Source organism: Falco naumanni, chromosome 8, assembly GCF_017639655.2.
Source record: "Falco naumanni isolate bFalNau1 chromosome 8, bFalNau1.pat, whole genome shotgun sequence".
Classification (NCBI taxonomy): Eukaryota; Metazoa; Chordata; class Aves; order Falconiformes; family Falconidae; genus Falco; species Falco naumanni.
Genome location: NC_054061.1, coordinates 17,350,611 through 17,365,883, shown reverse-complemented (window position 1 = coordinate 17,365,883; position 15,273 = coordinate 17,350,611). Strand labels below are relative to the sequence as shown.

The following is a 15,273-nucleotide window of genomic DNA, read 5'->3' as shown; positions in this document are numbered from 1 at the left end:
AATTTGAGGATTAAGTAGCACATTACTATAAACCTTTAAATTAAACAAGATAAAGATTAAGTTTAATTAGTTATAAAAGTGTGAAATTTCACATGGGTAAGGGAATCAGGTTAAAAATCTTCCCATGCATTTTCCCAAATGTAAGCCAGTGCTTAATATCTCTCATGTTGTTGTTGAGTGTTTCATGTACTGATTTGTTTGTTTATCTCAGAAATGTGACTGGGTAGTTGGTAAAAGCACTGTAGAATAACCATGTGTTTATGTGTTTAAGTGAGCATGTGGCATGTGGCATAACATTTAGGCTCTCTAAGCAAGCTTGCAAAAGCAGCCTTTGATCTGTTCTAGGTGTCAGAAAGAGAAGTTAATACTCCCCTCTCACCGTCAGCCCTTTATTTTGCAAGACATGTTCATATGATGAAAAGTCTGCTGTATGAAAACCCCACAACATTAGTTTGTTGTCTGAGGAAGGCCTTGAATTTAAAAAAGTAATCTTGAATTCTGATAGTCAAGTTACTCTGTATGGAAGAAAACTGGAAACTGGATATTGGGTGCTAAGTGTCAGTAGATTTCCAAAATTTCTAGGTGTATTCTGAGATCAAAATCTTAACAAAAATAGATCTGTTATCAAAGTGAACTTTAAAGGTAGATTGGGAACATAGGGGGCATAAATACAGGTATGTATATGAACGTATATGAGAAGTCAGCTTCCTATTTAGAATAGTGGAGGTGTATGTAATTAGATTAGGTCAACTTTATGATGTAAATTACATTCATTAGGACTGTGAAAGGAAGCAACTATTTATTGTCAGACAACAGGAAAAGGATTGTAGAAAAAAGTTTTTTCTTTGCAGAATCTAAAAGCAGTTCTATTTATGAGTTGTGCATTTTACGAAGAAGAGAAAGCTTAGGCTGGGCTGAAGTAACTTGTTGCAGCCTATTTCTTACAATTGGCCAGTTGTGGTCATCAGTTTAAAACTTTACACAGTAATTGAGTAAAATGGGCTAATGTAAAAACATTAAAATGTTCTCTAAAATGTTTCTGGAAGAATCTTAAACTTTATGTTTCTGTTCCAAATCACCATGTAGATGTCTGGTTACCTGTGCGTACATTCTATAATAGTGCTTATATTTTCAAAGTGAAGTTTTAAGAAAACTCTAAAAATGAACAACCAAACAAATTACTGTGTATATCCTGTAGAAATAATAGCTAATCTGGAAATAATCTCAGTTGGTCAAGAAAACCCAGGTACTTCCCGGTAACTGTTCCTCAGAGCTGTGAAAGCTGACCATGGGGCCATATGATTCAGTATTATTAGTACGCATCCAGAGGAATATTTTAAAAATATATTTGTATACTAATGCATATTAAAATATTCAAAGTTTGTGGTGACTGTTCACCTGACTCCCTACCTCAAGAATGTAGACAGGTGGTCTACAGATGGCATGGTCTGTTTGGCTTGTGTATGGATTATGTACACAATGCATTCTATGCTGAGTTCATAGCATGAGGTTTAATACAAAGGGACCTTCATGTGTTTATGCGTAATAGAATAAGCTGCTTAAACTGGAAGATAATCTAATTATTTTTTTTTTATTCTAATTGTAACCGTTTAGGCGTCTGAACAAGAATAAATTGCAAGTTCTTCCAGAGCTGCTTTTTCAGAACACACAGAAGTTAACTAGATTGTAAGTATAATCTGATTTGTATTTCTATTGTATGCCTTATTACATGGATTTGCATGTTTGTGTTTTGACTGCGGTGAGAGTTTTAATTTTTGTGATATTAGAACTGCTAGATAGTAAGTATTCTTAAGATGATGTGTTAAATTTACATGTGGTTGTAATTCAGTAGAGCATAAATATCAGAGGGAAAAAGAAACAACAATTTTTTTCTGTTTCTTATATATTCACTATGATGACTTAAAGGTGAATTATTTCAACTTTGTATGTAGAGTTATAGAAACCGTGAAAAGTGGCAACTTCTCATATCCAGTGTAGTCTAGATGTCTACGAAGAGAGATTGCATACTCTTATCTAAAAATGAGCATGTTGACATAATATAGATTGTTATCAAGGGTTTTTTTTAGTTTTAAAAATTATTTTGTTAAGGCAAGGCATTGCCAGGCAGACTAGCAAAGTATGGCAGCTGCCTCGACAGTCAGGAAGATGAGGAAATAAGGAGAGGTGAAGAATTTTTCATCTTGAAATTTTAAAAAGTGTGTTATAGGATGTTTAGATGGCATCAAGACCAGCTTGAACAGCAAGAGAAGACTAACATGAGCTTGGCTTTTTTGGGGGAAGGCATGGGGGTGGTGATGGGGTGGAGAGGGTGGTGTTAGCACAATGACTGGATGATTTATAAAATATAGTTTTAAAAAAGAATAGAAATAAAATGGATGAGCAGGTGCCTGCACAGTTATTACCAAGTAAAGAATGGTCTGCCTCTCTAAAGGAGTAGTGAAAAGCTGTTTGGAATTGCTTCCTAGATCCTGCTCAAGTTAAACTCCTGATCCAGACAGTGTTTTTGAAAGATGTTGTATATGGTAAAAATGTTTTGTTTTGGTTTTTTTAATATACTTGAGTTTGTTTATTGAAGACCGGATAGTAAGACTTATGAATTAGCTAGTGAAATTGTAAAGTTACTACAGGATGGCTGAAACGTTGCTACATCCATGTAAAGTGTTTATAATTGTTTTAATACCTCTATATGCAATACAAAAAACCCCAAACCCAACATTTGGGCAGTGCAGTAAATTTTTCTTTCTGTGGAAATACAATGATTTTTGAATCAGTAGACAATTTAAGAAGGTAGCCTCTTTATATATGTTTTAAAAGCAGGGAAATTGAACAGTGTTGTGCAGTGAGTGATACTGATTCAGTTTTGGAGAATTTCTGTAATAAACTTTGTTGTTCAAATTTGCTCATGAAAAACTGTACAAGTAAGGGAATGACATTGTTCTGGAGATTAAAAAAAATAATTACAATTATAGTTGTCTTTTCATCTTAAAATCTGCTTGAGAAATCTTTGTTGGACTTGTTTTTACAAGCTTTGTTGCAGCTTTTGCATGCACTAGAAAATATTTGCTCAGTGGATTTGCTAGGGCTGAGCGATTTGGCTGTATTTCCTAATGTTCTTTGCATGTTTTTGAAATTGTGTATTTTGTAACTCCTCTTGAGTATAAAGCATAAGCCAGTACTTGCAGATACCCTAATATAGTCTCCAGAAGACACCACATGTGTTTATTTCATGGAAGAGTTGCTTCATGTAGGTTAGTTGTCTAAGGAGATGGTGGTGCTTTCAAGATAAAAATTTTAATACAGTTTACATTATCCACTAATACAAAATCCACTTGAACACGTTGAAACTTCCCCTGTGACTGGTCACACTGTATATGGCTATCATTAGGCTGAAAGGAGCTTTCTGGTGCTTTGTGGTTTTGAGGGAAGGCTGTGTGTTGATAACTTCTGTGCATCTGTCTTAAAGAACCTTGCACAAAGAAACTGAGTGAAAGTAATTGAGGCTTTTCAATACCTGAGTGTGTATTTTTTAGTACATGATATAATCAAGATACATTATAGTCCTTAACAGCAAGAGTAACAATTTTGCTTTTAGAATATAAAAATTTTAATAAAAACACATAAAATAGAATGATTAATATGAATACTGTATTCTGTAATGCCTCCCAATGGATGCTGTCGAAACATGTCTTTATTCACTGACATTCATTGAGTCTTGCTTACTGCTTAACAGTCCTTTAGATAGATCACTTTAGCACAGTTTGTCTGTAGTGACTTGCTTTTTTCTTTTGAAGATACAAATATTATATAAATATATTGCATATTTTAAGTAAATATATCTTAGTTAATTGAACTGTTATACAACTGAACTGTACTTGGAACCATGTTTTCCAGTGACGGGGTAAGAACAAGAAATTTGCTACCTAGTAGAATTTGTAAAAATCACACATTTTTATTTTTATATGTACTTTGAGGAAAAATTAAAATATGTGTCTAAGGTGGTTACTTTCTATTTTTTTGGGGTGTTAATGTCTTGGTCCTACTGCTAGTAGATTTGAGTTGAGCTTTCTCACTTCTGTTATGACTTGTCTTAAATCCAGCCATGCCAGTCTACTGTGTTTGCAACTGGCTTTCTGGGTAAAACGCTTCAGTGCAGAGGCATGATGCTTGCATTCCTCTCCCACAACTGCTTTGACCTCGCCTTTCAAGAAGAAAGCATAGCTGAGAAAGTGATGAAAGGGAATAAAAAAAGTGAAGCAAAAATTGATAAAGAGGGATGGATGTATGGATGATGTGGATTTTGTGGAGTTTATGAGGAGTGAATTAAAATGAATATTGAAAAGTGTAGATAATACTGATCTTAATTTTCCATAGAATAAGTGTGTTATTTCTGCTGCCATATTTTCAAACTGTTGACTCTGGGCTACTAAGCTATTAGTCAATTATATTATTTTTTAATAGTTACAATCCTGATGAGATCTACAAAGTCCAAAACAGAGTATTTCAATTGTATAAGCTTGCTACAGCTCAAATGATGCAAAATCTTAAGGACTAAATACTGCCATGCAGCACGCCCATAATGTACATTTTTGTTTTATTTGTTGAAATGAAGAGCTCATAATCTTGTCCACATAGCAAATGCAGATGAATTCAGCAGTGATTTGTACCACTGCTCTCTTGGGCAGGGATGCAGTGAACCGTAACAGCTTACAACTTGGTTAATGAAGATCCAAACTCATTTTTTTTTTAACTGTTAAACTAAGCACCAAGGTGACATTTTAAGTTTGATAATGTGAAAGTTGGGCATATTTATTAGCATTAATATAATTTGGTGGAGATGGACTGACCTGCTTAAGCATGCAGGAATTTGTGTGCTGGCCGGTTTCAGGGAAAACCTGTTAATGTTTCAGGAATAGTTAAAGGTTGCAAAACAGACGTGAGGATTTTTCTCTTTGTTCCGTCAGCTGGGCTGGAATCTGCCAGTGACTTTACCAGAAAAACAAACTTTTTAATGTATTTCAGTGCAGAATCTTTTCAGTCTTCTTGCTGCTGGAAAATAATATTGTGGAACATTAAGTTTTCCTGTCAGTGGTGTGCTTGAAAAGCTAGAGAACAAACCTGTTTGGGGATGTTGGGTTCTTTTGTTTCCTGTGCACGCTCTTTGCACAGTTGGGGACAGCCATGCTGTTGTGTCCCTGATGGTTTCCTTGTTTGCCACCATAGCATACTTATGTCAGAGCAGTGTGTATTTTCACTGAAATGAGGTTTTTCTGATAACTAATAAAATTTGATTTAGAATTCTTCTCAGATTATAACTACTTCCTCAGTCAATTGCTTAATTTCCAGGTACCTTTTGCCTTTTTTCTCCAAGCCTCTCTCGAAATGCTGAACTACAGGATATGCTTGTATCTTTTACAGTGTTACTTAGACTTCATTGTCACATCTGGTTGATATTAGAAGCAGGAATATATATATAGGGGAATAAACCTTAGATGGAATGTGAAATGTCCCACAAAACTAGTTTCTTGTAAGGTTTTGAGCCTTTTCTTCTAGAAAGAGTGGCTTTGAGCCTCATGGATTTTGTTTGCTTTTAGTTTAAATAGAGTTTCAGATGGGGAATGAACTCTTGATTGGATTCTCTATTGGAAATGTTTGCCATCGTTCTGTTGCCTTGATTTCCTAGGTTTTAAAGCTCCTTAAATGTTTTATCTGGGATAAATGATTAAGTAACTAATAATTCAAACTGCAGGCACTTTAAGTGAGAAAATTGAACCAAGGAAAAGGCACTTTTGATAAATTGAGAAATGGAAACAAGAAAGGTATTTTTTTGTGGTTTCAGATATAGTTTACTAATATCTAGCCATAAAGGAAAAGGTAAATTAATCTTAATACAAGTGATTAAATGCACAGAAAAAGTAGAGAAAACAAAAGCATGTCATTTAATAACTATAACCCCAGGTTTTGATTCCAAGTTAATTATTTTCTAATATCCAAAACAACTGTGAAATTTATCAGCAACATTTGTAAATATAGCTTTGTGCATGCTGGAATCATGAGTTTCATTTGTGTGCAGAGCTGATGTACAAAATGATCATAGTGCATCTGCTTTTCAGTAAAAGCCAAGTGTGCTAGTGGTCCATGGGATACTAAAATATATATAAAAACAAAACAGAAGAGGGACGCCCCAACCCACCCCCAACACCCCAACATGTAAGAATATATTTGTTTCATTGTTGAAACTTCCATACCTAAAGCCAGCTGCTAAGTAGTCAAGATAAAGTTCCTTTGGCAGATAGAAAAATTAAAAGTGCTCTGAACTTAAGTCTTGCAACGAGAATTAATGCCTCCACTGAATTTATAGCCATGGAACATTTGTTGGGTGTATTTACTTCTAATGAACTGTCTTAGTTGTCACTTGACAAAACAAAGCAGGTTCTGGAAACTTAAAGATACTGCAATCTGATACCAAAAGTATCAGATTAGTGGACGTATCCATTAGACTCTGAAATTGAGTAATTTACTTTTTAGCGTAATGTATCAGAATCTAGAATTCAGCCTAAAACTGAGTATTGTAGTGAGAGCAGAGCCCTGGGATCCTGAACTCAGAGGTAGAGCCAGTTTGTGGCTGTGCATGCATAATGCCTGTTGAATCTTAAGGTGTTTAAACTTTGTAGTTATGGGTGTCCTAATGTTATTGTATATGTCTATGGTTATTTTCAAAGCAGACTAAAGTAGCAAAATCAAAGAATGGAGATATTGTAGACGAATTATTTGTTTTATTAAAATGGGTCAGCCTCTTATATCAGCAATAGCCATTTTATAACAAGTTGCTTGTTAATGTGGTGTAGGTATTTGTAGTACAGTGAGATTTGTCAATAAAGCTGCACTAGTGGGACTGCTTTTTCATGTATAGGGGAATGTTTTGAATGGTGGTTATGACAGATGGGGGGAAATGGTGAGTAAGTACTCGTAGCGTACAATACGAATTCTGTGGGTAGCCCTAAAAAGGCCAATATTCAGTTCTAACAGAACCACAGAATGCTTGAGGTTGTGTGGTAGGTTGACCTTGGCTGGGCTCTGGGTGCCCACCAGAGCTGCTCTATCGCTCCCCTCCTCAGCTGGTCAGAGGAGAGAAAATGCAGCAAAAGGCTCATGGATCGAGATAAGGGCAGGGAGATCTCTCAGCAGCTTCCGTGACAGGCAAAACAGACTCGACTAGGGGAAAATTATTTTAATTTGTGGCCAATCAAATCAGAGTAAGATAATGAGAAATAAAAAGTCTTTAAAACACCTTCCCCCCACCCCTCCCTTCTTCCCAAGTTCAACATCACTCCTGATTTCCTCTACCCCCGCCAGCAGTGCAGGGGGACGGGGAATGGGGCTGGGGTCAGTCCCTCACACACTGCCCCTGCTGCTCCTTCCCCCTTAGGGGAAGGGTCCTCACACTGCCCAGCCCCAGGGGGGTCCCAAGCCCTGCCCCAGCCTGGGTTTCTCCCCACAGGGCCACAGGCCCTGCCCGGAGCTTCCCCAGCATGGGCTGCCCACAGGTCACGGCTCCTTTGGGCACCCCCTGCTATGGCATAGGGTCCTCCACACGCTCCTGCAGTGCTTGCAGCACCTCCTCACCCTCCTTTTTCATTGACCTGGGTGTATGCAGAGTTGTTGCTCTCACGTATTCTCACTCCTCTCTTCCACTGCAATTGTTGCACAGATATTTATTTCCTTTCGTCTTAAACAGGTTATCCCAGAATGCTGCCACCATGGCTGATGGACTCAGCCTCGGCCAGCAGCAGGTCTCTCTTGGAGCTGGCTGGCATTGGCTCTATCAGATACAGGGGAGTTTCTAGCACCTTCTCACAGAAACCACCCATGTAGCTCCCCCACTGCTTGCCACGCAAACCCAGTGCCAGTTGGAAGGCACCTCTGGAAGTCACTTTGTCCAGCCAACCCCCTGCTCAAGCAGTGTCAGCTAGAGCAGGCTTGTGCTGATGTCTGATGGCTTTCAAATATCTCCAAGAATAGTGGTTCCACAACCTCCTGGGGCAACCCGCACCAGTGGTCAGTCACCTTCACAGTAAAAGTGTTTCTTTATGTTCAGGAAACTGTTTTGTGGTATACGTTTACAATATGTCATACCATATAACTCGGGTGATTTGAAGCAAACTGAGTTTTAGATGGAGAAAAACATTTTGCAGTAAATACATTAGGAACAAAGCTTGGGTGCTGTTATTTGATTTCTAAGCTGGAGGTCATACAGCTTCAGTCCTGAAAACATAGGATACTTACTATAAGTATTAGAGTTTCCTAATGATGTATGTATCTCTTAATTGCAAATTGATGTTTCCCAGGGACATGTCAGTAACTATCAGTAATTATGCTTTGCTTTTTAAAGTGCTAATGAAACATTAATTAGGTAATACTCCACTGAAAGAAATTGAAAAGGGAGATGTATCGCTTTTCCTTTAGGTTAATGGTTGTCAGGAATTATCTGGCATCTGCCTCCATATACAACTGCTTTTGGAAGGATGAAAGAACAGAGTATGTGAAATTTTGTTAATTTGCACTGATCCACTGTCATTTGTAATGACATTTAAATTGTGTTTTATCTGTTTGTATTTAATTTATTCCGTAAAAGACTCACATAAGTAAATGTAAGTACAGTACCTGGAGGAGCACCAGGAGGAATTGAGTATCTGTTTGACCTTTGTTGTTATTTTTTAAAGGGTAGATTAGAAACAAGAAAGGATGCTTACACAAGCATACACAAAATGTGCTGAATGTTTCTGAAGACTTTTCAAGGCAAGCTTTTATTATTTTTGCTGGCTTTAGTACCTTCATTGATCAATTCTTCTCCTTGAGTTAGGTGTCAAAACCACACTAAAACTGTTTAGAAACAGTGTTTTACCCTGTAATTTATATACTTTGAAGGTACTAGTGGGAGGTATGTATTATTGTGTGGATGTGCACGCTTAAATGTGGCTTTAATGATAAATTTATTAGACACTGAAAACCTATGTAGTCTGTTTGTTTACCATATCGTATTTTGGTTTTATTTTTACATGTTACTGTTTGCTCTCTCTTTTCTTGATATGTCTGCTTCCTTACGATTTTAGTGTTTCTGCAGTGTGTATATTTAATTTTGTGTAAGTACATGCGTTAGGTATTTCCTAGCAGGAGTAGCTGGAACTGTTTGTTTACTGCGTTACTGATGAAGCTGACCTTGTTAAACATAAATATGAAGGTTTACTTCTAGATTCACTGTGCGATACCATGTCGTTTTATTGCACTGTGCCTGCAGTCAGAAGTTGGCCCAGGTAAGTCAGTGTCTCCTGGTTTGTATTTGACAAGTGTGGTGTGTATTAGATTTTACCAATGTCTGCTTTCCTTTGAATGCATTTATAGCTAAAATGTTTATTGTACCTAGGAGGTTGTTTCACATGTGTATGATGTGCCAAGAATTTTCTGCTGAAAGCCTTACTAGAACTGTCACTTGTAAACGTGCCTTTCCAGCCTGATCCTTAGCAAGCTACGTATCAAATCATGACTCCTGATCAAATTCAGAGCCTTTTATCTCGTGGATGTCAGCAGAAGCTGTCTTTGGAAAAGCAACCAGTTCATAAATTTCCTTAGTGTCCTTTTTATTTTCTGTTTGTTCTCTTTCTAGAAAGAAAGATCTCACAGACTGCTGACTTAGAGCACCATTATCATTTTACATTAAAGCAGGATCCTGACAATTCAATTGTTACATGAGTCTGAGTTATGGCGTTGCCATGACAAAATAGCATGGGCTCGTAACAGTGTGTTTTTGTGGTTTTATCCACATCCAATAATTGTAGTTTTACTGTGTATAGATCACAGCAGGTCTTTTTAGAAGACAGTAAATAATTACAGTAAGTGTTTGCTGGTCTCTAGGGTGCACTTCTGGATTGAGAAAGATGTGCATTAGGTCAGAGGCTTATGCTGCAGATAGCTGGATGACATTTACACCATTTATCAAGCTGGAGTAATTTTATATCTTTTTTTGGCTCTAGTTGTAAATAATGTGTATAGCAAATTTAATACAAATACACCAGATTTGTTTGGAGAGTCCAAGGTTTTTTCCTGTCTAAATTAGTGTGGAAGATTAATTTAAAACAAATATGAATAGACGGGTTTTTTTAATTATTGTGAGAGTAGAAAACAAATGAAGACATGTCAAGAAGCCAGAAAGCTCACTCCTCAATGCTACTTTTTCCCCTGTGTGAAATCAGTTATGTAAAATTATACTGTGCAGATGTCTTCTTTCCCCTCTTAGGGGAAATAGGCATGATTGGAGAAGAAAGGATGCTCCTTGCAAATATTAATCCTGGGTTTTAGTGGCATCTGTCTTCTAAGGAGACAGTTATTGCCAACTTTTGTGATTGGGTCATCTTATCACGAAGCTAGTTAAGGTAGTTTGTGGAAAAGGATTATCCATTTCCAGAAGAAATACCGCACATGCAGATTAAGGATAAGTCTGCTTTGGAAATGAGTTGTTTTACTCTGTTAGCTGAGTAACTGCTGACTTTCATTTTCACTGTTTTTTCCAATGCTTTTAGAAAGGTAACATGCTCTTTTGGTTGGTGTTTAGCTCAAGAAGTCAGGAGGCTCCTAATTTGTTAGACTGGTTTGCTACTAAGTAGTTTGGTAGTCTTACAGTGTTGCTGAGTGTCAGTTTTTCTGAATGTAGGATTTTTTAAAGCACTCAAACATATTCAAGTTTCAAATCACATGTCTTGTAGATAACATTAAAAATGATTATATTGTTATTTCCTGCTTAAAACAATCTTGAACTGGAAAATGCTTCGTTTATTTTACTAACACCAGTAGCAGCCTTGTAAACTTACTAAGTCCAGCCTGGGACTTTACATCAACAGGGCTGTTGTACATAGTTCCTGATGCTTCTTAAGATTCTTCTTACTCTTAGTATCAAAAAAGAAATACTGATAAAATTCAGTATGTTGTCAGTCCATCCAATTAGATGTTAATTCCAATGAAAGTTTTTTCTTTTCTCTACAACCAATATTGGAGAACATGCTGGAGATGTTCAGAAAAATTAGTTTTTCTGAGTTTCCACAGGCTGTTTTGCTGCTTCAGCTGAGTTATAGCAAAGACAATTTGATCGGGACTCCATGGTTAGTCATCATCTAGATAGCTGGAAGCACAGTTTCTGAGGGTGGTCATGAGTGCTGTGCCAATTCTGAAGTGCATCCTTTTTAACAGGCTTCAACTTCTGTGTTTAGAGTGACAAGTTAAAACTGGGGGGAAAAACACAGTGACTCAGCTTCTTGTTATGATGGCTTTCACATGACTGAGAGCTATTACAGAGTTCTCAGAATACAATAATTGTGGGTGGGCGTTACTGGCTTACCATTTTCTGACATTACCCTTTAGAACTTTGTTTCTTTGCTTCTGTTAGCACCAGCTGAAGTACTGTAGCTCCCTACAGCATTGTATTCTGGTTCCTCTGGCTTGGTTTGTGGGGATGGCGAGGCTAGGAGGCATTGTTGCTGGTGGCCTCTGCAGAGTGGGAAAGTCACGGGGCTGCTTTTACTAAACGTGACAGTGGATTGAATAGCTGTGTAGATGGCACTCAGAAAATACTTAGGTTTTATCGGCAAGTCTGTTAGTACTGCAGGTATTCTGACCTGATAGTTTATAAGCAGTTTCTTTTCTGGAAACTCAATAGCCCTGTTAGTCTGACTGTGTGTGCTCGAAGTTTGTCAGAGTTGGATTTACTGCATTTGCTATGTTAACGTGGCTTTTTGGCCTTGCTTACTAGAGCTAGTCTGCAAATGTCCACACGTCATGGTGTACTTGCCCATAATTTATTGCTATAAGGATATTGCTTTTCTTGTTTATAAACTTACTTTTAATTGATTAATTCATATGTGAGTATTTTTTTGTACTTTCCCCATTGGCTGGTTGTTGAAAGGAGCTGAAAAGGGGTTTGCTGAATGCTCGGTTTTGTAAATCGCCCAGAGCTGCTAGAGTCCTGCCTACAGTTTAGAACGAGCAATGGAAACTTACTTGTAAATTTTCATTACTGCAACTAGGATAAAATGCAGAACAAATACAACTTTTTTATTTCCTCTCTTTTTTTTAACAGAGGATTAGAGTAGGAGTGTTGAGCATTGTTTTCACATTTGAGGGCATTTCCTTACACAAGGTGAATGTAGGATCAGATTTAACTGGTGACCTGAAGCACAGACTTATCTGCATAACAGGAAAAATATAATAGTGATAATGTAAATACTTCCATTGTATTTTATAATAGGCTGTCATCCTGAGGTTAAAGATCAATTTGCATTTCATTGCCTTGTAAAAGTCCTTTCAGATACTTTGGAAATAAGTTGCGAATGAGAATTGCTTTTGGTGTGCGAGTGCATAACAGAAATAGGGCCCACGATTATAATTCTAGAGGTACTAACAAGGGTTAAATTAGAAGTGCTGCACATGAAGTCTTGATTTTGATCAGTGACTTTAAAAATGAAAGGCCATTTCCCATCACCCGTTTTTTGGCATCTAGCTCTGCTGCCTGCTTTTTCACAGTAGCAGAACTCTTTTACCTGCAGAGATTTATTGTGCATTCAAAGTACCTCCTGAGTTAAGGTTATTGTGGGTAAAATGATGCAAAACCAAATATTTCCTAGTTTCAGTTCTCATTTGGTTTCCTTCTTGAGGTCTGTAATGTGTACAATGGGAAGCTTAAGTTAGGCTTGCTTGAACTTTTCAATATGTTTCACAGGGGTAATAGGGCATGCCTGTTTAAAGTACTTCAGACACTTAAAGGTCACCAAAATGAATACTGGTATTACTTTTAAATGCAGTAGGTTTGCTTTTGAAATACAGTCATAAATGATCCAGGGTTTAATTATGATTCAAATCTCCGTCAGTTGAGAGAAGCCATGGGAGTGTAGCCTGAGGCATATGTGTGCCTGTCAAAAGGGTCAATGTGGAGCTGAAGCAGGAGGTATTTGATCTAGAGCCTGATGCAGTTTCATGTCCCAAGCACAGTACATTGTAAAACTTACAGGAGTAGAAACTATTTGTGCAACAAAATTAAAATAACTCTTGCAAGTCATTAAATGTTATGGTGCTACAAGAATATATTGGCAAGGGCCATTTATTATCATCTCAGTCTTATGAGTAAGACGAGGATGTCATACAAGGTGTGCCTTTAAGATGCTTTTATTTTTGAATTCAGTGAAACACACTGAAAGCAAAGGTGTTTAGCACCTTGTGTTATAAAAAGTCCATGAGCTGATTTTTAATGTTTCCCTTACCTAATACTTTGGAACTTAGTGAGATTATTCAGTGATTGCTGCTGTTGAGATTTTCTACAAGGAAAATGTAAATACTATTGAGAAAATTTGACAAAGCATATTTTGAAATAAGTACCTGTCTTTTGCTTTGCTTTGTTAAACTCCCTGATGGGCTCTTACTAGAGATGTATTTATGAAAGATTTTCTTCAGGAAACAGCTGATACAGGTTTACTCCATCCCTATTGATATATGAAGGAATGTTAAGTTTAATGTTTTGAGTGGTTTACATGCAAGGTACAACGTCAACGCTTAGTGAATTGTGAGGGGAAGATGTTGAAAAAGAAGGCATCCAATATGAGACCAAATGTTATGATTATACAGTTGGTTTCTTTTGTTGAGAGAATAATCTTGTGTCCTGCCATGCAATCACATGAATAGAACTCCCTGTTGTGTTAGTTCTGATAATCATCACTGGGTCAGTCCTGCCTCAACATCTGTTTTTTTGTACTGCTGGAAGTGGAGAATTTTACTGAATGCGCTAGAATGTTACCAGTCTCCAAGCCCTAAACTAATTTTTCTGTAACTAGCTTATGCACATATTACTTGTATCTTTGAAAACATTAGAACAGGATTTCTGCTTTTTTTCTTGACTTGCTTGTGCTCATACCATCCTATTCTACTTTTTCCCAAGAATTGCTCAGATAACCCCGTACCTTATATTCCCTTACTGGGAGCAGATCTGATGGGATATTGTGTGAGGCTTTTTTTAGCACTTAAGCTTTTTCTCCAGAAGTGGCAGCTGTTCCAGTGGCTGATCTTGACGTTATTTGAACCGGGTACTTGTTGGTCAGTTGGGGGTACTTCATTTAACTTCTCTTCCTTTACTCTAGAGGCCTCATATTTCTTCTGCTATATTAAATACTTCTGTGACTGCCAACAACTACACTTGACATACCAGTCCCAGGATTTTTTCATTGCAATAAGATTGGCTGTGATAAAACATGTAAATCTAGCAATGTCATTTTACTGGGTTTATTGAGAGGACGTAGTGGCACATCGGTGTCCAAGGGAGAGTATTGCTCCAGAAGACAGTGCCTCACCTGAAGCAATTGTTATCCACTAGATCTCCATCGTTCTTTTTTGTCATGACTTCTGTGACTGGGAAATGAGTGTGGTACAGCGTTCCCTTTTATACTAACCCTTCCTATAATAAGAACAGAACTGCACTAACATTGCTCAGGTAGTCGGTTTAGTTTTGACTTTCAAGGCAACGTTTATCAAGTGTTTTGATAAAATGTAATTTATATGCATCAGTAATTACAGGCTCCAGAGGGACCATAGCAATAATGTTGGTTGTTTTTTTTTTTTTCCTGACACGACAGGAAACAAATTTCCCATAAGCCTGGGGAATGCAACAAGCCACTTGCCCCTGTTGGTGGTGGACTTCAAAGGCAAACAATGTTTCTTTTTACTGGCCTCAGGTTTTTCACTATTTTATCTTCAAAACTGGTATTTCAATTGCTGGAAGGGCATTATTCACTGCTTATTACTCTTTTTCCCAAATGTCATTGCTATTTTTTAAAAATGAGGACCACCTCACTCTCTTGCAGCTGCAGTTTATTCCAGCTCCTATTTAATGAGGCAAACCAATTTCATTGTGTTTAAGTAAGTGCATGAACACGGACGTGATTGCTAGATTGTCTGGCCTGTGGATAGCAGTGGCTTACAACAGGCCTTGTGTCTCACATCAAACTTTCCAAAACTACGAGCTAGGTTATTTTAAAATTTGGAGTTAAAAGCTTGGAAATTGGGTATGTAAATTAATACAATTTTATGGAAAGTGTAAATAATATACCTTTAAAATTTGAGACTTACTTGTAACCAGTTTGGTTTTTAATATCTCTTCATTCACTTCATAGAGTTCTTTCCTTCAAAATAATGAAATTAAAAGGGGAGAAGGATATCTGTCTT

At 37.2% G+C, this 15,273-nt stretch overlaps 1 protein-coding gene across 1 annotated transcript in view; it reads left to right on the top strand.

Annotated features, from left to right (window-relative positions):
* Window positions 1-15,273, top strand: part of SLIT3 (slit guidance ligand 3) — a 530,317-nt gene that overhangs the window by 50,220 nt on the left and 464,824 nt on the right. Inside the window, exon 5 of the mRNA XM_040604595.1 lies at window positions 1,615-1,686. Coding sequence (XP_040460529.1) covers window positions 1,615-1,686 — 72 coding nt within the window. The remainder of the gene's footprint in view (window positions 1-1,614; window positions 1,687-15,273) is intronic.